Source organism: Sciurus carolinensis, chromosome 2 (assembly GCF_902686445.1).
Source record: "Sciurus carolinensis chromosome 2, mSciCar1.2, whole genome shotgun sequence".
Taxonomy (NCBI): Eukaryota; Metazoa; Chordata; class Mammalia; order Rodentia; family Sciuridae; genus Sciurus; species Sciurus carolinensis.
Window position 1 is genome coordinate 24,998,328 of NC_062214.1, and position 22,232 is coordinate 25,020,559.

At 49.0% G+C, this 22,232-nt stretch overlaps 1 protein-coding gene across 5 annotated transcripts in view; it reads right to left on the reverse strand.

Annotated features, from left to right (window-relative positions):
* Nucleotides 1-212: 212 nt before the first annotated feature.
* The window catches only part of Tm9sf4 (transmembrane 9 superfamily member 4), a 46,248-nt gene continuing 24,228 nt past the window's right edge, over nt 213-22,232 (reverse strand). For 4 of the 5 annotated variants that reach the window (XM_047539755.1, XM_047539754.1, XM_047539752.1 and 1 more), the window contains 15 exons: nt 19,792-19,960; nt 19,562-19,691; nt 18,364-18,487; nt 17,027-17,145; nt 16,816-16,927; nt 15,485-15,555; nt 13,507-13,639; nt 12,600-12,681; nt 12,428-12,503; nt 10,325-10,408; nt 8,300-8,475; nt 7,766-7,829; nt 6,371-6,490; nt 4,912-5,001; nt 213-2,209 (listed from right to left, as the gene is read on the reverse strand). In XM_047539755.1, the coding sequence (XP_047395711.1) occupies nt 2,060-2,209; nt 4,912-5,001; nt 6,371-6,490; nt 7,766-7,829; nt 8,300-8,475; nt 10,325-10,408; nt 12,428-12,503; nt 12,600-12,681; nt 13,507-13,639; nt 15,485-15,555; nt 16,816-16,927; nt 17,027-17,145; nt 18,364-18,487; nt 19,562-19,691; nt 19,792-19,960 (1,700 nt within the window). In that variant the 3' untranslated portion in view covers nt 213-2,059. The remainder of the gene's footprint in view (nt 2,210-4,911; nt 5,002-6,370; nt 6,491-7,765; nt 7,830-8,299; nt 8,476-10,324; nt 10,409-12,427; nt 12,504-12,599; nt 12,682-13,506; nt 13,640-15,484; nt 15,556-16,815; nt 16,928-17,026; nt 17,146-18,363; nt 18,488-19,561; nt 19,692-19,791; nt 19,961-22,232) is intronic. The other variant, XM_047539757.1, reaches the window with a different exon arrangement.

Sequence of the window (22,232 nt, forward strand, 5' to 3'; positions counted from 1 at the left end):
GCTGGACTGGAGGATGGGGCGAATGCCTACAATATGGTACAGAGGAGCCGAGCAGATGGCAGAAGACTATGGACTTGTATCAGGTAGGGAACAGTAGCGGCCTGAGCCTAGAAAGCCTGACAGGAGATGGAACATCAAGAGCAACGCTCAATTCACTTGGGGAAGCCATCACACATTAGACCCCAAACCCTGCATCTGATTTGAGACATCACAACAGGACAATGGCATTTTTATTTACAATTGGACCAAAAAAAGGCATACAGGCATTTAATTAAAAATAATAATGATGATGATTAAAAAAGTCAGAAAAATCGACGATGTTTGAACCCTTTGAGGAGTCCATTTCCCCACTCCCCCAAAATGAGAATCTCTTAGGGGAAAAAAATTCAAGATTTGAATGATCAATAGGCTCTGAATATCATTCCCTACTGCTTGGTTCCTTTTTCTCCAGCCGGATTCTTGGTGGACACCGCTTGGCACTGCGGAGTTGTGTGAGGTGAGGCTGAGGAGTTTACTGGTTTGACTGATGGAGAGCTGGCAGGGCCCCGGGGGACTGAGGTGGAGAAGGGAGGGGTGTATTCCTGGCTTCACCAGCATCCTGAGCTTGGTCCTGTGGTAGAGCCAAGGACTGGAGCAAGGGTGAGTGGCTACTATCTAAACACTCATCCCAGGTGGATTTGGTCTCTTGCAATAGAAGAGCAAACGTCTGTGACTTGCACATGGTGGGCATGGGCAGGGCGAGTGGGGGTCTGTGGAGGAGCCAGGTCAGCCACATGAGCAATCTCCTTCCACTCTGGGGAAACTAAACTTGCTTGCTCTGGGAGTTTGGGAAGGAACGACGGAACTTACCTTTCATCCTCCTTCTCACAGCACTTTTTGGGTGCCCCCAAAAGAACTCAGGTGGGATGTGGAGGGGATGGGTCCGGCTAACAGAACTGAGTATAAATACTGAGGCCAGGCGTGTCAGGAAGGCCTCTGCCCAGCTACCTACAGGAGGGATGTGAGTTCTCCGGCCTCCCTGCTCTGCCCTGGGAGTTGGGGAGAAGGTCCACCACCAGCACATGTGGGAAAGAGTAGCACCCCCTGAGAAGAGGACCGGGGGGCAGTCCCAAGTGGTGAGGGCCCCAGCGGCCTCCACCACCCCTTCCCAGACATAGACGTGTGGTTGCTTCGCTCTGGAAATACTTGGCTCCAGGTCCAGGGTTTCTTGGCACAAGAATAGTTCACTGCAAGTCTCTTCTCCTCCTCGTTGGTCAGTAACTCTGGCTGTTCTTCTCAGGGGTGCTTCCTGCTGTCCTAGGGAACTGACCCCAGTACTTCCAGGGGATCTCCTGCAGCCACCAAGGCTTGGGCTTGCTCCTGGTGAAAAGATGACCCAGAGGCCTGGCTGGAAGCCCTGCCTAGAAGCTCTGCCTTGGGCAGCTCTGGGAGGAGGTTGGGAAAGAAAGAAGAGGAAAGGAGAGGGCTGGCAAAGGCTGGTTGGCACTGAGGGTGCTGTCCAGGCTAGAACTGTGCTGTCGTGGCATCAATGGTGAGGACAGGCGGCGAGAGGCTTGGAACCCTCACTGCAGCCCTGGCATTGCCTCTTCCAGTGAGTCGTGGGGTGGCCAACAGCCCTGAGGAACTGAGGTGGAGACAGTGACCAAAACCCAGTTATCTTGGTGGATTTATCCATCCTGGATCCATTGGTTTAAAAAAACTAAGGAAAAAACAAACCCAAACCAAAAATAAACCTGAATAAACACATCCGAGAGTTCCAGCTGGAGGGAACTTTCTTAGCACTTTCTTAAAACAACCCACAAAAGAACCAAAACAAAACAAAACAAAAAAACCAAAACCAAACAAAACCTCTTCCCCACAGAACTGGAATAAGATGAAGAAAAATGCAAGATTTATCTACAGGCCCTCCCACCCTCCACAGCCCCAGGATCCAGGAACACTGTGCCAGGAGTTACATTCCAAACGAGCAGGAGTTATTTTATTTTGCGTGCCTGCAGTTCCCCACGCAGGGTGGCTTCCTGTCCGAGGATGGAGTGGGCATGGCCATGGTCCACCCCAGTCAGTCAATCTTCACAGCAGCATAGATCTTGCGGACAAACATGTAGGCTGCGTAGAAGCCGATGGTGCCTGTGAGCAGCCAGAAGGACAGGACCATGAGGGCTGTGTAGCCGAAGTAGAGGAGAGAGGGGATGAACTCGACGATGTCCAGCTGGGGCAGAACAGGAGAGAAGGTGGAAATGGTGCTCAGTACCAGGTAGCCCCGGCAAACCAGATCCCACTCTCTTACTCATCTCATGGTCAACCCAACCCCTGACAAAAGGAAGGGGCTCAACAACATGTATCCCATTTGTTTATAATAATTAAAAAAAAAAAAAAAAAAAAAAGGAAGGGGTTCACAGCCACAGCTGCCCTCATTGGTACTAACTAGGGCTAGAGCGTTGCCTGGGATGCTCGTGACCCCAGGGGCCAGGGCCAGAGTGCATAGGCAGCAATAGCCACAGCAGTGCTACTTTCTGGTCCTCCACAGTCCCCAGAACAGCACAGGAGCAGTAGAAGTGGGGAAGGAGGCAGTAGAAAGGGCTGTCCAACACTTCCAGCTGAAGGTCCACAGCCACCCTCAGCCTGATCCTCTCCCTGAGAAGTCTCATCAAGTTTGTTACCATCTCACAGTGACTTTCATCTCAGAGCATTACAGTTTCCTTTGTGAAAGGGACAGAGTCGGAGGCCTTGGCAGAGGTGATCAGGATCTGTGTGGTGGTGTTGTGATAAATGAAGCTAATCTGGATAATCAAGATACGCCCGTGTACCAGGACCTTCGTGGGCCTGTTCTAGGGCTCATGGGCAGGTGCATATTCACATGATTGCCAGGAGCCCAGAAGAAAATAAAGAAGACATGTAGGTCACTGTATGAGACCTAAGCCTAAGAGGTGACACCATGTTTTCAGGTTCATTCCCATCTCTCAGCACAGCGTTCTTGTAGCTGTGCATGGGGCAGGAGTGGCACAGGGAGGGAGGAGCAGGACGGTGGTCAAACCAGGAAAGGATGAACAAAAAGGCACGGCTGAAGCCTGCAGAGCTCAGGCGGGCCGCGGCCCTCATTTCATAATCAAAATGCCAGGGCTGGAGGAGGTGGTTTTAGACAGAGAAGCAGCCTGGGCGGGGAGGTGGGAGGCAGCTGCCATGAATTCCCTGGTTTTGTTTGCACGGCACTGTTTCCTGTCCCCAAACTCTAGGTGTTTGAAAAGCATACTGGCTACTTTGCAGTCCTGCTCAGGTCATCAATCCTAGTACAAAACCTAAGGTCAATCAGGACATACCATCCCACTGCACCTGGCAAACAGCAAGCAACGGGCATGCGCCCCCAGCAGAGCCGATGAGGTCTTCCCTGGGACTGCTATGCCAGGGCAGAGGGAAGACATTCTTTCAGTTCCAGGGTTGAGGAGCTGAAATGAGGAGAAGCTAGGGCCACCAGAAGCTAGCTTTCTACTTTGTGTAAAGATCCCACCTGTAGAAGAATTAAAAAATGGATGTATATATCTAAGGTGTGGACATGGAGCCTGGACCTAACCATGCTTGAAACTAGAAATCCAAACTTCTCAAACTGTCCGGTTACATCAGCCAGTAGAGTCTCTTTTTGCTTGTCTGTTTGAACTAGGTTTTGGTTATCTACCACCTATAAGAGATCTCTTTACAGGAGCTGTAGAGAAGGGAGATCTGATTTATTCTAGATGCTCCATGGACTATGATTAAGGTCTGAAAGTAGAAGTTACAGGGGGACAACCTGCAGAATCAGAAGACCTTGAAATGATAGAAACTGTTCAGAGAATGGGGAGGGTCAGGAAGAAATGTCTTTTCTGTCACTGGATGTGCTACAGCAGAGGTCAGCACATTTTTCTTAAAAGGACAGACTGTAATTTTTTAGGCTTTATAGGCCACATGGTCTCTGTGGCAACAGTTCAATTGCCACTGCAGTGTGAAAGCAGCCACAGATGATATGCAAATAAGTGAGCATGGCTGTATTACAATAAAACTTTATTTCAGGAACAGCTCTGCTGGTCCATGGGCTGCAGTTTGCTGACCTCCGAGTCAGAAGAGAAGGGGCGTGGTCGCCAGATGAAAGTAGGGCTACAGCACTGCACTGAATGACCCTTAGAGTCTCTTCTCACCTGGAATTTTTGGGGAAGGGTACGCCAAGCCTCAACTTAGGGACCTCCAACTCTGTTTTGCAAATATACTTTGGCTGCAAGCAGAGGACTGCTTGCTTTTGGGCTTTGGAGACCCAAAGTACTATGGGTGAGAGTGAGTCTTCCCTGTTATCCTCGAGGTGAGGAGCCTACCAGAGCGCCCTGAACTCCTCTCTCAGGTCCATCTGGTTTATGTGCCATGTGGCAGTCTGTCAGACCAGGACTGCTGGGATCTGTTTGCATCCCCACTCATGCCAGTCGGGGACAAGGAGCTCTGCACATTTGCCCTCATCAGGCAAGCCAGGGCCCTGTTCATTAGCCCACACTCACCCTGTGCGGGATCCTGCAGAAGGGAGGTGCTTTTTAACTCCTCTCTCCTACTTTTATTCTTTCCTGTTCCTGTTCCTTTCTCTAGTTCCATGAGGTGGATACTGTATTATCAGACTCTCTTACTCCTATTAAAAGTGGCCCAAGAGACATACTGCCTTTCAGTGTTGTTCTGGGGGTTTCTTACAGGTTTCATATGAAGGCTTGACTCCTACATGTACAGAACACAGATTCTCCTTCCCTAAAAAGGTATGTTCTAGAGTAGAAAACAACCCTAGGTGACTTTGGCTCTCCCCACTCTTGGTGGAAAAGATTCACACAGTGAGGTTTTTCCCAGCATTCTCCTCTCCACCGCGCTGCTTAAAGGGCACTAAGGGGATCCTCTCAAGGAGGGTGGTACCTTATTAACAAAATAAAAGATGGCATAGACCAGGACGTAGAATGCAGATCCTCCAGAAACCAGGAAATTTCTCCACCACCAGCGGTAATCCTGAGGAGGAAACAACAAGAGTCACTGCTGTCTCCAGGGCCTCTTTTCTGCCAAACTGCACAGCTGGCTGAAGGGCTTGAGACCCAAAGTAAAAGTAGTATTCAGGTGAGGGACATGTTTTATACCTTTTTTGTGAGAGTGGTTACACAACTGTGCACACTTCTAAAAATTATAGAAGTACAGAATTAAAAGGGTGAAATTTTACTATATATAAATTACATCTTGATTTTATGAACTCAACAGATAAAGAAAAGTAATAATTTACATTTCTTGAGCAAACACATCCCATGTGTCAAGGACTTTTTTTTTTTTTTTTTGGTGTGTGGGAATTGAACCCCAGGACTTGTACATGCTAGGCAAGGGCTCTACCACTAAGCTACACCCCCAGTCCTTTCTTTATTTAGTTTTGAGAGACAGGGTCTCAATGAGCTGCTGAGAGTCTCACTAAATTGCTGAAGTGGTCTCAAACTTGGGATCCTCTTGCTTTAGCTGGGATTATAGATATGTACCACCATGCCTGGTGTCAGCCCTTTTTAAACATTTTATATTGAGAGAGGGTCTTGCCAAGTTGCCCAGGCTGGCCTTGAACTTGTGATCCTCCTACCTCAGCCTAAGGCTTGGCCTCCTGAGTTGCTGGGATTGCAGGCTGCACCATCGAGCTCAGCCTGCCAAGCCCTGTCCTAAGTACTACATATGAATCAGCTCACTGAGTACTTAACAGCAGCCTTCCAAGTTAGGTCTGTTATTATCCCTGTCACTCTGAGGAGCAGGAAAAGGCACAGGGGTTGAGCAGCCTACTCAAGATCTAGAGCTGGGCTGGGGTTGTGGCTCAGTGGAAGAGCACTTGCCTAGCATATGTGAGGCACTGGGTTCGATCCTCAGCATCACATATAAATAAATAAAATAAAAGTCTACCAACAACTAAAAAATATTAAAAACAAAAAACAAAAAAACAACCAAAAAAACGGATCTAGAGCTACTATGAAGGAGCCAGATTTTAGTCCACGGGGGTAGCTCCAGGCCAGGCTTATGCACTCTACAAGAGCTTATTCCCAAAGGAAGGGCAGATTACCAACCTGCATCAGATGGGCAGAGAAACTACTACTGGAGTGAACTCATCCTTGCCATCCTTGCATCAAGTTGTGGGTATTACCCCACAACTATGCAGTGAGGCAGATGTCACCCACCAATCCAGCCTCAAGCTGAGAAATGCAGGCTTGGAGAAAAAAGCACCACACTGGCCCAACACTCAGAGCGTGAGGCAGGGACCATGGGACATCCAGATCCAGCTCACAGCTCAGCCTCACCGACCTGTTCCACGCTGAACACAGCTCCCACTCTCCCTGCTTCCTGGCCCCATGCCCCTTACCTCTGCACACAGCTGGAAGTATACCATGACAATGCTGATTTGTGAACAGGACACCACCAGGATGATGAAAACCAGGAACAAGAAGCCAAAGAGGTAATAGAACTGATTCTCCCAGATTGCCTGTGAACAGAGCAGAGTGGGTTTCAGCTGGCCTGCCCCTGCCCCTGGCATCCCACCTCTAACCAGAGCAGTAATGGAGACACCATCATGACATCATCACAGTCAGTGCCCAGCTTGTGGCTCTGACTCACCACTCCTCCCTGGAGCAGGGGGTGAGCCACAGTATTCTTAGGGAGGGGCTAGGATATGGCTGACCCTGATGTAGGTGGCTCCGAACCAAATCTGGCAGCATGAAGAAATAATCAAAAGCATACAGCAGCCACCACCACTTAAGAGATAGCTTCCCATATGTTGGGCGTTAGGCTCTGTCTTTTATGTTCATCTATAGATGTAAGCCCAGGCAATCTTGCCTATTTGTTTATTTGGTTCAGGGATTGAACCCAGGGGCCCTTACCACATACCTAACCATTTTTAAAACTTTTCTATTCTGAGACAGGGTTCACTAAGTTGCTGAGGGCTTGCAATCCTCTTGTCTCAGCCTGGGACAAGTTGCTGGGATTACAGGTGTGTACCACCATGCCCTTTTAGAGCTGAGGAAATTAAGGCTGAGTGAGGTTGGTGACTGGTTCAGGGTCACATAGACACAATAAAGGGGTCTTCCTGGGAGATGCACAGGGGCCAACCTCTGACCCTTTGTCTAGGCAGGCCTGGGTATGCCAGGGTCTTGGCGGGTCTTGAATAGACCATTACTCTGGAATAGTAGAGACTTGTCCAATACTGACTTGGGGCATGGCACCACCTGTGCTGGGCTACCAGCTGGGTCAGCCAGACTTATTGCCAACTTTCATCTTGGCACTCCCAGGCAGGAGTCGTCATTGTCCCAGCAGCAGCACTTCCTGAATGCCAAGCACCTTTACAGACCACAAGGTTCCTGACAACTAGGGATCATTGCCCCTACTTGCCTGAAGTTTTGGGAAACACTGACAGGCATTCCCATCTTTATGGGAAGGGTTCAGAATGGAAGCAGCTGCAATGCTATTGCTCAAGGTGCTAGATGGAGCATCCACTGAAGTAGCTTCCACGGGCTGTGCCCTTTCGCCACACCAGATCCTGCACAGATGTGTACTGGCACATCTCCTGAGTCCTCTGACTTTTAAAACTGTCCTGATGGCAGCTCTGTGACTTGATTTCGGGGTGAAGAATGGGGCTTCCAGAGGTTAAATGACCTGCCCGCAATTTAACAGGCAGTGAAGATGCAGAGTGCTGAGGTGAGGGGGACAGATCATGCTCGAGTGGCGAGGTTGCTTGTGGGAGTGGGGACAGGCCAGCACTTACACTGAAGATGAAGAACAGCTCGATGAACATGGCGCCAAAGGGCAGGATCCCAGCCATGAGGATGCTGCGGCAGAGCAGAGTGTTAACACCACCCACAACCCAGCCCCTGGGAAGCCCGTGTGAAGCCTCCCAGCCAGTGTGAAGAGAGTAGGTGGGGTCTCGGTCTTCCTACACTGTGGGGCCGCTATAATCTTTCGAGAGAGAATGCACAGTGGGCATCATTCTCCCCAGTTCACAGATGGGAAGATGAGGTATGGAGAGGTGAGCAAGTTGCTCAAGGTACAAATGGAGGTCTCAATTTGTCTCATCGCACTGTCCTTCTGTCCCCTTCCCTGTCCTGTTTTCTAGGCTGACACTCAGTCTGGTTGCAATCTGGCCCTCTATCATGGAGTGAAGTTGGGCTTTATCAAGGCTACTGGTATGGCTGCAGTCACTGGTCACAGCACCCCGTGGGGGCCTAAGTACATGTCTCAGGGGAATACTGGCCTTTTCTACCCAGAATGCCCCTTCTCTTGCCCCTGCCAGAAGACTCACCCCACAAATCGGTTCATGTACCACCGCTGTTCAGGGATCTGCCGGGGAATCTGGTTTGTGCGTACAGGGTTGTCATATGGCTGCTTGCGGAAGCCAAAGTAGTAGCCCAGGTAGACAAGGGGCAAGGAGATCCCAAACCACATGCACAGCAGAGCCACCATGGTGGGAAAGGGTACCTGTGGACACAATACTGTGAGAACCCCTTGAGGACTGATGCCCTGGGTGGGTCCATCCAAGGTGGAAGAAGACCTTCCAGGTTCTAGGGAGGGAAAAGTCACACACACAGTGAGGCTACTGCAGTGGAGAAGGTTCTGCAGATCCCCACCTTCTCTCTAGGGCCTCTGGCCAGAATCTCTTGGGGCCAAGAGTTTCCTGGGGGTGGGGAAAGCAGAGTGCATGCAGGGCACCATTTGGGCTCCCAATGAAGAAGGAAACTTGGCACCCAGAAGCTCTTCATCCAGGGAGGAAGTGGGGAAGAACAGGAAGTAAAGGACTGAGAACCTCAGGGGAACACAGAAGGGCCAGAATGCAAGGAAATTATAAGTGGTCCATCATTTACAAAGAGAAGTGAAGAAAAAAAAAAAGGGATAAAAACAAAGCTTCACAAAGCACTTTCAATTTGGTTGAAGTAAAATACCTCTAAGAGCAGTTTATAACACTGTATGTACAGGGCTCCTTCCTTTTTTTTTTTTTTCCTAGGGATTGAACCTAGGGGCTCTTAACCACTGAGCCACATCCCCAGTCCTTTTATTTCTATATTTTATTTTGAGACAGGGTCTTGCTAAGTTGCTTAAGGATCTCGCTAAATTGCTGAGGCTGGCCTTGAACTCATAATTCTCCTGCCTCAGCCTCCAGAACAGCTGGGATTACAGGCATGTGTCATTTTGCCTGGCAGACTCCATTTTAATACAAGTATAATATTTATACACATATGAGCCTTAAAAGGCCTAGACTAAAAACTTAACAGTGCCTTCTTGGATTTTGGGGATTTTCATCATCTTCTTTCGTGCAGTTATCATGATTTACGTTTCTATAAAAATCATGCCAAAAGAAATGAATATGTGTAGTGTTTAGAACAACATCTATTACAAAGTAAGCACCACATGTTTGCTATTACTTTATAATTTTTAAATTATGTAATTCCATTTAAAATATATAAAGAAGAAAAAAACAGTAAAAAAAGATATATTAAATATCTATATAGTATTTATCTCTAGATGGTTGGATTATAAGTTGTTTTTAATTTCTTTAACTTCTCTATACGTCTCAAATTTCCATGAGTGTTTATAACGTACAACTGGCAATCAGGAGGAAAATGTTGAAGAGAACATAAAAACAGGCATGAGAAAAGAGGATGGGCATGAATGTTTCCCAAGTTGCTGGGGCTTGCAGTCTCACCCAGGGACCTTTAACAGGCACTGGCAGTGAAGGGGCAGGTGGCTCTACATGCTAAGGTGGGGTGGCACATGCCTGCCCAACCTGTACCACAGCCCTGCTCTCTGACCCTCCAGAGTCCAAATCATATGCAATGAGCCTCAACGTACAGGACTCCACGTGTAGCCGCTAGCAACACAATAGACCGGAGCTGGTGGGTTCCCTCTCTAAGGACAGGACTGCCTCCCCTGCACAACCTCTCTGCTCTACCTTCGGGGGCCAGTGTCGGGGGCAGGACCCCAGGGAGGGGAGTCCTGTTTTGGGATATTGACCTAGTATATTCATGCCGGACAGCTTTGCCTTGATGGAGACAAAGGGGAATTCCCCAGCTGGCCCCCAGACCATGAAAACCTCCCTTTAGAGAAGTGAGCTTTGGCCAGTTGAGAGCCTAGAGGCCAGGGCCCAGACACAGGCGAAATGGGCAGTGCTGGGGAAACCCCAGTCAGCCCTTGGCCCCTAGGGCTGGGAACACAACTTTGGGGACTCAGAAAAGGGAAGGGAGCAGCAGGAAGTTACCCTGGGGAGTAGGACAGAGCACCACTGGCCCCCCCTGGCTGGGGAGGGGCTGCGAGAGGCGGGGAGGGCACTTACCGCTCCAGATGAGTGCTTTCCCCAGATGAAGCAATTTAATATGAAGCAAATGCCAAAGACCACGCCAGGGTACAGTGTTGCCGTCTGGGAGGAAGAGGGGCCAGGCTGGGGAGCTGTATCCAGGGAGTTCCCACCTGTTCCCAGTGGGGCTTCCCAACCAGCTTCAAATCCTCCTTGTCCTTTGGAACTCAGCTCAAGTCTCATTCTTTGGAAGCATCCCCACAGAACAGCCAGGTCTCAGTGTTATGCCTTCTTAGATCCCTGAAACTGCTCCTTCCTTGCTTTCATCCCAGTTAGCAGTTACAGATAGTCCCTGAATTACCAAGGTTCTACTTCATGGTTTTTTTATTTTATGATGGTGTGAAAGTGACAGGCATAGAGGAGAAACTGTGCTGTGACATTCCGTAGGTTAGATGTGTTAAATGCATTTTTGAGTCAAGATATTCTCAACTTATGATGGGGTTATTGGGATGTAACCCCCTGTAAGTTGAGGAGTGCATCTATTTTTGCTACCTGATTAATGTCTGCCTCTCCTCAACAGTGAGTTCCCTGGGAGAAGAGAGACCAGCATGTTCTCTGATGTACTTCCATCACTTAGAACACAGAGCAGAATACATACTCACTGAAGAGGCAAATGAATGAATAAAACTTTCACAAAACACCTATGTCTAGGCCCTGGCCCCAACCACCTAGAATGGGTTAGCTTTGAGTCTTAGGGATAGCAAATGCTGAGATAGGTATCATCTCACCCAAGCCTCACCACAGAAGGAGAGGACTAACATTACCCCCTTTAGAGACAAGGACACTGAAGTCAGTGACGCTAAATACCCTGACACACTCTAGACAGTCTGCTAAGGGTGGAGCAGAGGTTCACAGCCAGGTGTTCTAACCCTAAGCCAGGCTCTGGTTTCCAGTCAGCCGGAGTCCCTTGGCTGGGTTGGGTGCAGGGAGCCAAACCCCAGACTTACACTGAAGCCTCCGTCTTTCCATGCTGGGGCCAACAGGCCAGCCAGGGCATGCAGGGGAGTCACTGACCACAATGACCACAGCTCCCTGAAACCTGGCACTCAACTTCTACTTCCAATTTCATTTTTGGGCCACCATCCCTCTCACTCTGCAGCTGGTCGGTGCCCCTGCATGTTCCTGCCCCTGGGCCTTTATACAGTTGTCACCTTGGGGTATCTGCTTCCTAGGGCTCATGCCATACCAAGGGCCTCGCATGCACTGTCTCTTTCCACCCATATAAGCCCAAGAGGTAGATGCAACTATCCCCACTGGAGAGAAGAGAAAACAGGCTCAGAGGGCTGCTTGTGATTATCAATCAGGAAAAAATCAGACCTGGGACTGGAGTCTAAGAAATTCCAGAACCTGAGTCCCCTCTGCTCGCTGCTTCCCTCTGTCTGAAACTTTCCTTTTCAAAGACCAGTTCAATTGTCACGTCCTCCTTTCATATTGCTCTTTACTGCTGTGTAACAGGGAATTCCTTATCTGCCTTCCTGGCTGAAATTTATAGGCTAGGCCCTGTGTCAGACACCAGGAGCATGGATGGGGAAAATTGTCCCAGGGAGAAGGGACTCAGATCCCCCAAGGTGAGACCCCTAGGACCTCTCCTATTTCTGTGATCTTTATGCTGCTAAACTTTTTCCCTGTTCCCAGGAGGACAGGAAGGGCAAGAGTCATCCTCACTGGAGAGAAATGGAGGCACCACATTTGAGAAATATGCTGGCGGTCATGTGAGTCTGGCCTCTTCAGTCCTGGTAGGTGATTCTCTCTACCCTGTTGGGCAGGGTGTTCTGTGGCACTGTCAACTGAAATCCTGTCATTCTGTGTCCCCTATTTCTTCTGTAGGCTGAGGGTCAACTAAGTTCAAACCTTTACTTTATGGAGGGACAATGAGGGCCCTGAAATGTCCTTCTGTGAGCCTACAGGTAAAAGCTCAGAACTGCTGACTCTCAGGCTCAGGTCCCCCCTGCTCTGTCACACTGTTTTTCAGCCCCTGCCTGAAGATCCCCACCAAGGCCTGCCTATGCTCCTCCTGAGGAGCCTAAGAAGGAGTCTCTTTGCTCCCACCAAATGCCGGAGGTGGGGATTTAGGACACTTACACAGAAGGCTCCTTTCTTCCATCGATGGCCTTTTAGAGTGCGGTAGAGGCGGCCAGCAGAAAACCCACCAAACACCCTAAGGGAAAAGGACAGGGGCGCACACCAAGGGGGCCTGTTAGTAACACGAGGGAGCCTTGTGCCAGCCCCTGGGAGCGCGCTCACACACACCTACCCCATGAACATGAAGAGGAAGCAGGCTGTGGTCATAAGAGCTCCCCGGCTGGAGGGCGACAGCATCCCAAGCATGGCCACGACTGCGGAGGGAGGGGGGGGCAGTCAGGGTGGCTGAGTGCCAGGTCCCCAGCTCCTGCCTTAGGCAGGCTGACAGGACTCTGGATAGATGGGGTTAAATAAGGCTCCCTTGGCCTTCTCAATATCCCTTCCCCTCTACAGGAAAAGACTGGGTCTTAGATGGGGCTCCCAGGAGTACAGCAGCTGCTGGGCCTTGGCTGGTCAAATCTTAACTGTGGCTTCTAGGCCACAGATCCAGGTACTGGACTGAGAAATGCCAGTGCATTGAATGTGCATTCTTGACTCTGCAAGGGGGAGATTATAGTTTCTCCAGTTCTCAGATGAGGAACAGGCTTAAAATGGTTAGGTGGCTTATCCAAGGTCATAAAGCCCGGAAGCAGGAGGTTGAGATACATATTTAGGCACAGTGACTCTAGAGCTGTTTGTGACTATTATACACTAGTATTTTATGTTTGTTAAAGAAAAAAGACCTGAAAAAAAAAAAGAAAAGAAAAAAGACCTGAGTTCAGTCCTAATCCTGGTACTTATTTTGGGTCTGTCACTTAACCTGACTGCAAAAGGAAGCCAAGCTTACAACAGCACTGATAAGAGTGAACACAGTGGGCTCCGTAAACGAAGCTACAAAGTTGTGAGATCACCCTTCCCAGGGACTGGGTCTGCTGCCAGCAGTTGTCTGGCTCAGAGAGGCAGACATACCTGCTTCTTGCTGAGTGCTTAGATCCTCCCTGGAAACCCACCCTTCCTGAGGCACATGGAAGAGACAGTTAAGTCTCAAGATCAGGCCCATGCCCCTCCGGTCCCCAAACTCAGCCCAGTGGCCCACTCACAGATGACGATGAGGATCATACAGAAGAGCTGAATGCCTGAGCCCAGCAGGGAGCTAAGGATCATGGGGTACTGGGGTGGCCTGAAGACATCGCCGTGCACCAGCTTCCACCCAGATTCCTCCATGGTGTCTTCCTGTAGCAAAGGACCAGAGAGCGAGACAGGTTTGTGAGGATGAGGACAGATCTTACTGGGGCCCAAGGACCCAGGCCCCCAGGTCCCCAAGCCCAGGTTAAGAGTCCCTCAGGTGTCAACCACTTCTGCTCTGACACAGGAGTGTAAAGTGATATGAGAAAGTTCTCAGAACTGGGAAAGGAAGCCACAAACATGCTTGTAGCTGCATGGAAGAGAAATCTCCTAATTCCACAAATTTGGTGCTTGGAAAAATAATGCAAACATACGAGTGCACCAAGATGGTAACTTAGTAGTTTTTAGGTGGTGAGATTTAGGAGCACTTTTTTTTTTCCTGATTACAAAAAAATAGTTATTTGTATAAAAAAAAAGAGGTATGTATCATGAAATTCAAGTAAAACACGATAGTATGGAAAAAATTTAAAAATACAGATATAAAAGTAATGCTCTATTACTTAAGTAATGTCTAAACATTAACATAGGCTAATGATACTTATTTTTTCCTCCTTGTGCTGGGGATTAAACTCAGGGTCTTGCACATGATAGGCAAACACTCTACCACTAGAATACATCTTCAGCCTGATACCATGTTTTGGTATACTTCTTTCAGTCTTTTATGTATGTTTGTGTGCACATGCATATGTATGTTTTAAATAATGAGACCCTTCTGTGTAGTTTCTTATTTTCAGCTGGTATTTGATCTTGGACATCTCAAGTCAATAAATAATTCTCTGAAATTATATTTCAAAGCTACAATAAATGTTTCTAGATCAAGTCTTTGAGTGTTTGGTTCTTTCCTTAGGAAAATTCTACAAGAATTACTGTGGCAAAGCAAGTTGCCTATTTTACAGTTCTTGAGAAGCACTAGTTACTGTTCAGAAAACTACCAAATTTCCCTTCCATGGGTGGAATGGGAAGGTACTTTTATGTTAATCTTGTGAACAATTATTACTATTTAAAGAAAAATTGGGAGCTGGGGATATAGTTCAGTGGAGAGCCCTTGGCTAGCCTGAGTAAGGCCCTGGGATCCATTCTCAATATCACACACACACACACAAATATTAATTTGTGCCAATTTGATGGTCCCAAGCTATTTTCTCATGATTGAATCTGCAATTTTGGGGGTTATCCCTGAAGCAAAACCATTTTTACAATCTTATTGGCCATGTATACTTGTCTATAAATTTGATGTTTATCATTGTATTAGTGATGTTAGGTTTTTGGGTTCTTTAAAAGAATTCTGTGTGTGTATATATATATACACACACACACACACACACACACACACACACACACACACATATATATATATATGCTATACGGCTGAACTATATCCCCAAACCCTCTGTACTTGTCTTTTTAAAGTTTGTGACAAATATTGTTTTATCACTTCATTTTTTTTTGCTTTCTTTGTATATCTGACTGCAGAATAGTTTAAAAATTTTTAATGTCACATTAATTGTTATTTCTGTGACTCTTCCATTGCCTTTATGCTTCAAAATTAGAAACATCATCCCCATTATTTTGGGTGGTTAAATTTTTTTTTTTGCAGGGGAAGGCACTGGGGGTTAAACCAAGGAGCACTCTACCAGTGAGCTACATTCCTAGGCTTTTTTCTTATGAGATAGGGTGTCCCTAAGCTGCCTAAGCTGGCCTTAAACTTGCAATCCTTCTGCCTCAGTCTCTATTACAGGTGTGTGCCATTGCCTCTGGCGAGGTCCTTTTCAATACTTTTGAGGTTCACTGCCTGAATGACTGCATCCACACATGCACACACAAACATAAACACACTCATGCCAGGTTGCCTTCCCTTTTCTGGCCCATCCCTCCCCAGCCAAGACCTCGTACAATGTCATCCTCCTTGTTATAGTTGGCAATGTCCTTCCGGAGGGTCCGAATAATAATCATGCTCAGGATGCCTGAAACAGACAGAGGAGGGAGGAGGTGAGCACTGCTAACTGCTGTCTGTGTTCTGAGCCCTCCAGCAGGACTAGGACATGTGGCCACTTCAGCTCCTCCCCTGGGCAGAACTCCATTCCAGCTGACTAGAGAGACGTGTGCAGAAACAAAGGGCTGTTACGATGGGTGGGGAGGAGAGAGGGACATGGCTTTTTATGCCAGGAAGGAAAGCATCCCAGGTCCTCCATGGCTGAGTCCTCCTGGCTTCTCCGGCCTCATCTTTCCCAGGCTCGCTCTCACCCACTTCTGCCTGTTGTTGGCTTTGGCCATGAGTCCACAGCTTGTCTCTCCTTCACCTCCACACGTTACTCCAACTGGGAATACCCATGCTGCCCTGACAGCCTCCTTTGCATGCTTCAAGGCTCACCGGGGGCATCTTCACCTCTTAGTCTCCCAAATAGTTCAGAGACACCCCTTGCCGCTGCCCTGATTTGGCCTTTCTACCTTCCTAGGCAGCAGGGTAGTTCTTAGGATAATGAGCTGTTATAATGCTGATTCACCTAACGCTTTTAGGCTTAGCTCATGGGGATGAAGGGCTGAGATGTTTGTAAAGTGTTAGGATAGCAGCTGGCCCCTTGGCAAATGTTTAATAAACAGCAGCTTGCTCAATCTTTGCTTCTCTTGACACTGAAATGATCAGTGTCTCTCTACCTCGATCTGCCACCCTCTCACCATATGGCTTCTGCCAAACATGTCTCACTGCAGGGCGGCAACCCTGGTTGCAATAGTCCTTCCCTGGATCTCTGAATGGTGGCTCCTCCCCCTCATTCGGAGAGGACTTCCATACAGCAGCCTTCACCTTTTCTTCCACTCTTCTGCATTTGGTTCCTCTCTTTATCTGCTCCATGTAGCATTTGTCACTATCTAGAACACCACTACTTATTTGATGTTTTGTTTCCTCCCATCACTACTCTGTAGACTCTGGACAAAGAGGACAGACTGGTTGGCTTGCTCAACACCTTATCACCAGCATCTGGCACTGCACCTGGCACAGAATAAGCAACAACAAAGTGTTGAATTATCAATGAACGTGTGCGTGAACACACGTATCCAATTTCCTCTAGTGAGCTCTCAGCAGAGACTGAATCTTGTTCACCTCAGTACACTTGGTGCCTAGCATGGGGCCCTGACGGCTGTTCCTGACCCACACTTGGCCCTGAGTACACCTCAGAAATCCCCCCACTGAGTCCTTTCCACCCGTCAACTCACAGAGCTCTCACCTGACAAGAAGAAGACCACCACAACAGAGTTTATGATAGAAAACCAGTGGATCTGCACATCGCTCATGGTCAGGTAAGTGTCCCAGCGAGAGGCCCATTTGATGTCACTTTCCTGATGGGCAGGAGGAAGCAGAGTCAGGACTCCTGCTCTCAAATTCAGGCCCAGGCTAGACCTTCCTCCCCTGCCAGTGAGCTCCTGGCTCCTTCTCACCTCCCAGTGCACAGAGTAGGTGAAGTATAGCTGATTCTCCTTGGTGGGGTCAATTTCTTGGGGTGAGGAGTTGGTACCCTCAGGCAGGGTGCATGAGCTCTTCTCATCTGCTTTGAGGTCTATGAGAAACAAGAGACTCAGTCTGTTCCCATGGTGGCTAGCACCACTACCCAAGGGCTGTTCTGGGGCTCCTCGTGAGGCTACCTACTGTTGTGACTCTGGCCTCAAGGGTCTGAGAGTTCAGCAGGCAACAGCCCTTAAAATTATATTCCCTAGGGTCCTGACCTTCTGAAGGGCCTGTGGGGCTACAGAGAAGTGTATGCATGGATGAGGAGGGAAGAATGAGAAGGGTCTAGTCTAAGCCCCTCCTCTGGGCAATCAATTTCTTGCACTTGATTCAAACATCCACTTACTTATTCAATCAGGCCCATTCAGCGCATGACAGTGGCTCATTCTACCACATATGCTCACATTTAGTTTGCCTCCATGACTTTAATTCAATCACTCACATGCTATGTCCATTCATTCACTCATTTTTTCATTCTGCCATCTGCCCCTTCATTCAGCTAACAGACATATAATAAGCACCAATTATGTACCAGGAATTGTGCTGGGTACTAGAGATAAAACAGTGAGAAAAGGAAACAAAGACTCTAATCTCAAGGAGCCACTGATGGAGTAGAGACCTCAAAATAATCTTTGAGTGTGCCCATCACATTTAGGAAAGGCAGCACGGTGCTCTTAACATATGGGATCTGTTTTAGAAGGCTTCTGTGTATGACTGTGGCCTGCTGCTTAGTTGAAGACCTCCCCTGGGAGTGAGGGCCTGCAGGGGATGGGGAGCTGGACCAGGTCCTACAAGGTCTGCCAAAATCCCACATAACTGTTGACCCTGGACAACTTCAGTCTGTACCAAGCACCCACACAGAGGGGAAGAAGACAGCTGCTGCCCAGCAACTTTGCTTGTATCCTTACTCCTTGTACTGCAACCCAGGGTGAGCTGCCTGGTTCTCATGAAGAAGCTCAATAAGCCTCACTTGCTATTTGGTCTTAGCCAAATCACCAACCTCTCTGAGCCTCTGGCTCCTTATAGGTCATCATCACCCACCTCCTGGGGTGGCTAGATGTTGGTAAGTTGGTGGGTGCCCAGTCCATGACATAGCAGATGTCAGATGTTAACTTTCCCTAGATCCCCACCTTCTCTGCTAGGAACACAATGACCCTTCTGTGCCATACCTTGGTCTACTGGCCAGTTCAGGAGTGAGAAATGTGAGAAAACTGAGTGGGGCGCCCAGGCCCATCCAGCCCTGCCCCACTGGTCAGACCTCCCCACTCACCCTCCAGCCTGATGCTCTGGGGAATCACCTCGAAGCGGACGACACGGTATGTGTGCTCCTGATCCTCCTCCATGTCCTCGCGGTGGTAGTAAAGGATGAAGGAGAGGTGATTGTGAAGGTATATCTAAAAGGCAGCAACAGAGAGAACAAAACAGCTAGCAGCCAAGAAATAATCAGCAGCCACTCAGAGAGACCAGCCCAGGCACTAGGTCCCTCCCCTTGTCCAACATGCCTGGTCATACCAACCTTCTAAAAACACTGCTTTCTTCCTATCACCCTCCTACTTAGAAACCCTCCAGAGCTCCCTGGGGCTTATCAGATAAAAGTCCTTCTTCCTCATCCTGGCACTCAAGGCCTTCTACCTCTGACCCTAACAGCCGCCCATTGCCATCTTCCAAGACACCAGTCCACTTGGCTTCCCCAGCCCCTGCCTGCTTCAGGAACAGTCCTGACCCTGCATCTCCACTTGCATATCCACCACCACTAGCACACCAGCACCACTACCACTTGGCTCAGACCTGCCCCCTCTGTGACACCCTGGGTGCACAAGGAGCTCCCTTGCTAATGTAGGGCAACAGGATCTAATTCAAGACACAGGGCCTCACGCTGTGAGCTCTTTCCCAAAGAAGTTCTCTGAGGACAGGGGCTGCGCCTCAGAGGAAATGCTTTTGTCTTTTACTCCTTAAGTAATGTGTGTTCAGTTTAGAAAACAGGCCACTATATAAAGGGAGCAGTCATCATATCACCATTATTAGCTTATTCCCGGGGTCTACATCACAAAGTGCCCCGCGGTTTACTCTGCAGAACAGCCCCAGTGGGTGAATATCAGTATTACACACATTTTCAGATCAGAAGCAGGCTCAAGGCTACTCAGACAACCAGAAAACAGTGGAGGCTGGGTTCAAATCCACAAGGCCCTCTTCTGCACACTGAAGAGCTTCCAGATTTTGTCTGGTTGAATTCTACAAAAACAGAATCTAACATTTTAGCAAGTGTGCCTTCAGCTCTTTGTAGGATCTACCAGAGCCTGTCCAAGGCTGCAGGCTTCTGACAGGCCATCTCTTGGGGCACTGGGGGAAAGATGCCTTGGCCAACCCCATCTTCCTGTCGCAAGTCTAGAGAGGAACATCTCCCTCTTCTCTATGGCCCCTAGTGCTTGTGGCTCCCCAGCTCTTTGAACACACCAAAGACACTCTACCTTGTTGACATCTGTGAAGCCGAGCCGGTAGCCATGTTCAAACTGCACATCTTTTTCTTTCTTCTTGTCATCACTGTCGCGGTTGGAGTAGAGCTCCAGCCGGGTGGCCACAGGCAGGTTATCGGCAATGCTGGAAACCCAAGGCCCCACTCAGTCCCTCTGGACCGCCTCTCCCATCAGCTCCCACCCTAAGTGAATGCGAGGCCAACGGGAGGCAGAGGACAACTTACAGGTGGACGTAGTAGTCTTCCGTGATGCGCTCTGCCACCAGCCGGCTCTGCTCCACTGTCAGGGTCACTGGCTTGTTGGCCTGGCTGCACAGAACTTCACACTTCTTCTCACTGTTCATAAGAACCTGGAAAGGGGTGTTGACAATCCGGTCCCCTCTCAGCACCTCTCCTGCCGTAAGAGAGACAGATCGAGCTCAGAGTCTCAGCCCTGAGTTTGCTGAGGTCAGCAGAGTCACAAGCCGTGGGACGGCAGGGCAAAATGGACTTCCCAGTACTTCAGCAGTGCCTCGGCCTGGTCGATGCTTTGCCTCATCTGCTTGTGCCCAGCCTGCCCGTCTAACAGGTCCTCTCTCGTCCTTCCCTGCTCCTTTGAGTTCCAGCACCAGCCCTTCAGAGCTCATCAAAGGTACCACACATCTGGACCTGGTGTGCCAGACCTGTCCCACATGACTGGCTACACACCAGCTTCCCTTTCACCCTCTCAGAGATGCCCTTCCTGACCTCATCAGCACAGAGTTCATTACCCTCTCCAAATCTCCTGTGCAGAGCAGGGGCAGCACTGTGTCTGGAAGAGATGGCTCTGACTCCAGGCCACCTGCTGTTGTGCTCTGCCTCTGCCACTTATTAGCTTAATAGTCTTGGTAAGTCACTTAACTTTGCTGAGCCTCAATTTCCTTGTCCATAAAATGGGACAGTAACAGTCCCTGCCTCACAGTTACAGCGAGCAATGAAGGAGTCAATCCAAGGCAAGTCCAGGCAGGGAGCAGTAGGCCGAGGACACCACTTCTGTCAGCAGCAGCACCCCACACCTCCTCACACGTCAGTAGGGCCACTTTGTACACTGTGTTGCTGTATTTACGTGTCTGGCTCTCCTATCTGATCAGGAGCTTTTTGAGGGGAGACACTATTTTCTATTTATCTTTGTGTCTTTAGATCCTGGTTCAGGCAGAGAAGGAAGCAGGGAGAAATCCAGAATCTGATGTTTTTAGGCAAAATATATTTTTGCTTAATTAACTAGCATACTCTTTACAAGATTGTCTGTCTCCTCAGTGACCTGAGGGCAGATGTCACACTAACAGGCACTGAGCAGGTAGGGAAGTCACCTAAACTCTACTGAGCTTTCATTCTGAGCTGCTCAGCAATTCTACCATGATGATGTGAAACTGGAACAAGCTCAAGGGCACTGACCAATGCCAACAGGCAGGACAAATGCCCCCACACGCACTTGTTCCAACACCTGTGTACCAGTGTGGATCTGCTTGATTCGGCTGTCTGCCTTGTCACCTAGTCATTTGTTCCTCCATTCATAGACACTTACTGGGTGCTGCTGGCCATGTGCCAAGGCTTCGAAGCTACAATGTTAAACATACTCATGGAGCTTATGGTCTGGCGGGAAGTTGGACCATGATTAATAATCAGCAAAATGAGAAAATACTGTTTAACTGCTCTGGCCAGCGGAGAGGGTTGAGGAAAGGCTCCACGAGGAAGTGGCGCCTGAAGTGATTTTAAAGGAAGGGAGGAGCTTGGGAAGAACTAGGGTGAGCTGGAGAGATGGGTGAGAAACGAATTGGAGTTGGAGCTGGCGGGTCTGTGGGCCATGCACAGTTTGATCTTTTTTTTTTGGTACTGGGGAATGAACTCAGGGGCACTCAACCACTGAGCCACATCCCCAGCCCTATTTTATATCTTATCTAGGGATAGGGTCTCACTGAGTTGCTTAGTGCCTTGCCGTTGCTGAGGCTGGATTTGAATTTGAGATCCTCCTGCCTCAGCCTCCCAAGTCACTGGGATTATAGGCGTGTACCACTATACACAGCACAGTTTGATCTTTATCTAGAAAGCAATGAAAGTCAGCAAGGGATTCCTGACACAATGGGGAAGTCATTATCTGTCTGGTTACAGAAAAATCACTCAAGCTGCTTTGTGCAGAATATAGAGGATGTGAGGAGCTGGCTGGGGCAATGGCAGCAGTCATGCAGGTGACTAAGGATGGGGCAGGAAATGAGCATGTGGGGAGACTGGAGCAGAGTGAGCAAGGTGCACAGCCTGAGGAGCTACTGAGGGGGTAAAATCTGGGGGCCTGCTGCAGACTGGCTACATGGGATGAGGGAGGAATGGCACATGTTAGGAAGACTCTCAGGTTTCTATGACCAGGCAAGAGCCTGGAGGTGGACAGGAAAAATTTCAAATTCAGATGGAAGGTATTTTCAGTTTGGATGTGTTAAACAGATATCAAGACTCAAGGCTTGGGGGAGGGATCAGGCAGGGACCGAGGCTGTGAGTGGTTGGTATACAGGTGGTAGGTGTAGCGGCAGTGCTCGGATGAGCGAGGCAGCAACCTGCCAAGCGATGCCTCAGTGTAGATGGGTCATCCAGGAGTGGGAGGAGGAGCAGGGGAGAGGGACGGGAGGAGGAAGCTGAGCCTGGATGAAGGCCTCTCC